Here is a 3,659-nt window from a genome sequence, read left to right as displayed (position 1 = left end):
GTTATAGTATCGTTATTCCTTTTTATAAGAAAAGGATGAAATACATTTTATACTATAGAAAGTCGTAGGTGTATTAATGAAATGTTATAAGATAACAAGTATGTATGATCATGATCATTACACCAGTTAAAGAGGATCTAACTTTACTTAGAAAGCTGTTTAGAGTGACAAATATGTATTTTTTTAGTGTTATTCTGACTGAATGAGATGATAAGCGGTTAGTTAACGTTCAGGTCCAAATGCAGACAACACTATGACATATGACAAGAGAGTCAGGAAGGCAAGATTGAAAATTGAAGAACCAAAAGCCAAACAGAAAGCGAATTCTTTTTTAAAACAAAAGAAAGGAAGCAAGAAACAGAAAGCAGCTGAGCTTCATCCACAAACTACAAGCTGATTCGCGAAAGCATAGATAAATATTTATTATTGAGAAGGGTAGAAAAGGCAACAAAATGTTTGTTGTCTGAAATGTGTTTTACCGTTTAAGCGACCAAATAAAATAGTCCAGGTGGACTTCAATGAGCCTCCACAAACGTGCCATGGAAGCCATAGGGCACTCTTGAAGGCAGCATGACAGTGGCCTCCAACTTCAAATCAAGTGCATTCAGAATCTGCAACTCGGACTGCCACGTCATCTCGTCATGCACAAAAGCCATCACGTACCCTTCATCCTCATTCCCATTCCCTCCACGTGTTGGCAAGAAGAATGGCTCTCCACCGAACCTTCTCTCTCCGTACTCGTGCCTCTTCACTTCCCCACTCTCCAGGTCCACCTTCGCCACCCCCGACACCTTCGGCCACGGTTCCGCTATGCACAAATATGCGAACCGTGTTTTTCTCCCCAACCTTTTCCTGTTCACCATCCCTGCCTCCAGGTTCATTTCCTCCACCAGCACCCTCCTCCTCGCCTTCCCGCTTCTCATGTTCAGCCTTACTTCTGTTAAAACGCTCTTCAGTCTCTCTTCTCTGTCATTGAATATTGAATCTGGTGGTGTCATGCACGAACCTATTACCACCACTTCGTCTTTGTCGCGTTCCTCCCACGCGTTCCAGAAGTGGAAGAAGAACGTGTCTGGCGAGTCCACCCACACGATGCTCGACGCGTCGGAAGCGTACTTTGGCAGTATTCCGAACCGCGATTTCTTCTCGCCGTCGTAGATCACCGGCGATCCTCCTTTGATCATTTCGCCGAGCTTGAACACCACCTGCTGGTCCGGGATCACCACGAAATTCTCCGTGATCGCGAAGTCGTGCGTCATCGTCGGCGCGTCAAGGGGAATTTCTATGTCCGGCGACTTCCTCTCGTCCTCGGGCGAGAAATGGAAGTATTTGAGGATCTTGCTCGTGACGTCGTAGCTTAGGGTAAAAAGCTCTCCGGAGACAGGATCGACCTTCGGATGCGCGATCATGGAGGAATTGAGCTGGCCGTGAAAGCTGTAGCGGCCAATTGTTTCGAGGTCGCCGGAGGCGGTGATTCGGAGTTCGTAGGGGAAATCATCCTCCGACATGGCGAGGAGTTTTCCGTTGAAGAAGACGAGGCCGGCGTTGGCTGCGCCGGCGCCTCTGCGGTGGTCGACGATGCCGCACAAGCCTCTTGCGTAGAACAGCATCAACCTCGCGATGCCGGAATGGCCGTGGAGTTCGCCGATTGCCTTGGGAAACACAGGTTTTCCCAATTTGCGCTCCTGCATGAGACGCTGCGTTTCGGTGAAGCGGCACGCGTAGCTGGCGGTGCCGTCATTGAATTTAACGGCGTGGACCATTCCGTCGCCGTCGAAGAGGTGGTGGCCCGCTTTTGGCTTGAACAATGGGTTGGCGCCGTTACGGAGGTAGACGCCGTTAATGGCGTCGGGGATTGTGCCAATAACGGGGAGAGAATGTTCGACGGGGTGTTCCGGAACGGGGGCGAAGTTACCGGCAATTTGGACGCGTGGGTCAGTGGTTTTGGGAAAGGGTTGGTTGAGCTCGCGTGAGAGCAACGCGCTCTCGAACATGTCGAGGGCCTTTGCTGCGGCTTTTTGGAATGGGTTCCACTGAGGCCTTTCCGCGGTGGAGGTGGTGGGTTCTTTGGTAATTTCAGGTTTGTTGTAGGGCTGGTTTGGGAAATGGATCACTGGGGGGGAGTGTAGAGCACAATCCACCACCTTTCTAATGGGCTTCTTCTGAAACCTTGTGGGGAAGCCCAAATCTCTTGTTAATGATGAAGAAGAAGAGAAAGAGGAGGAGAGAGGGTGAGGGAATTGAGGTTTGGCACAAGTGCTTGAATTGAGTGCTGCCATGATCATCGAGATTGATTGAGGTGTTTTCAAAGGGAGGGGGAGAAGTGTGGTTTGTTTGATGGGTGTTATTATTTTAATTTTGATGTAAAAAAATAAAAAGACAAGGAAAGGAAGGGAAAGAGATTGAAAGTGAAGAGGGGTTTTGGGGGTAGAAAGGGAGAGGGAAAATTCGGTATAAATAGAGTGGGGAAGAAGAAAATATTTTTTTTTTATTTTTTGTTAGGGAAAGGGAGGATTTGAATTGCTTCAAACCTATCGCCCCACCAAAACCCTCACGCAGTCTTACACCGCTGCTCTTAGGAGAGATCAAATTCGGTCCATTTTAAGATCAAAAAGGTTTAAAACAACAGGTTCGATTCAATCAACTATGCGTCTGCGGGTATTGAATACATCTTTTATCTTTTCTTTTATTATATAAAATAAAGTAATAATATACACTTGCCAAAATAATTTGCCCAAAAAAACTTCAAAGGTCATTTTGGTAAATTCAATTGTATTCATTAAAACAAATAATAATTAAAATAACATAAAAACAAAAAAAAGTAATAAGTATATTCGTTGAAAGTTTTTTTTGACAGCTATATGCGTTAAAAGTTATTGCTATCAATTATGTGCAATTAATGAATTAATAAATTTAAAATAAAATAATTAATGCTTGATTTTAATTACATTCAGATCCAGTAATAATTATTTTGGTATTCAGATTGAGATTTTTATAGCAATTTTTTTTTGTTCCTTATAATCTTGAATCTTTTATATATAAAGTTAATATACACTTCCCCCCAAAAAAAAAAATCTCCCCAAAACTACAAAGGTCAGTTTGCTAAATTCAATTGTATTAAAACAAGTAATATTTAAAATAAAAGAAAATAAAAGTATTAAGTATATGCATAAAAATTAATGCTACCATTTATGTATAATTAATAAATATAGAATAAAATAATTAATGATTTATTTTAATTTTAATTACATTCAGATTCAGTCAAAATTATTGTGGTATTTCGATTGAGTATTTTATTGTAAAATTTATTTTTTCCTTCTTATCATGAATCTTTTATTTTATAAATGAGGTTAAATTAATTTCTTAGTAATCTAATTTATCTTTTAAATTTAATTTGATTCTCTATTTTTTTTTAGATCCAATTTGGTCCTCTAAATTTTTAAATTGATTTAATTTGATTGTTCAGTGAAAAATTCTCCCTTTATGACAGTTCAAAAATGTCAATAAGGGATTTTTGAATTAGATATTTTTTATAATAATGAACCGATTTTAAAAATTAGAGGATCAAATTGGACAAAATACAAACTAAAGGATCAGATTAAATTAGTTTTTTTTTGTGCACTCATACCTTTTAGGTTAAATTAGTTTTTTAATCTTCT

At 40.5% G+C, this 3,659-nt stretch overlaps 1 protein-coding gene across 1 annotated transcript; it reads right to left on the bottom strand.

Moving 5' to 3' along the window:
* Nucleotides 1-271: 271 nt before the first annotated feature.
* NCED2 (9-cis-epoxycarotenoid dioxygenase 2) lies at nucleotides 272-2,419 on the bottom strand. Its single transcript, NM_001254322.2, has one exon. The coding sequence runs from the start codon at nucleotides 2,283-2,285 to the stop codon at nucleotides 516-518; it is 1,770 nt and encodes a 589-aa protein (NP_001241251.2). The 5' UTR covers nucleotides 2,286-2,419; the 3' UTR covers nucleotides 272-515.
* Nucleotides 2,420-3,659: the final 1,240 nt, after the last annotated feature.

The sequence above is a fragment of the Glycine max genome, chromosome 8 (assembly GCF_000004515.6).
Source record: "Glycine max cultivar Williams 82 chromosome 8, Glycine_max_v4.0, whole genome shotgun sequence".
Classification (NCBI taxonomy): Eukaryota; Viridiplantae; Streptophyta; class Magnoliopsida; order Fabales; family Fabaceae; genus Glycine; species Glycine max.
This window is presented reverse-complemented; position numbering and strand designations above follow the sequence as displayed.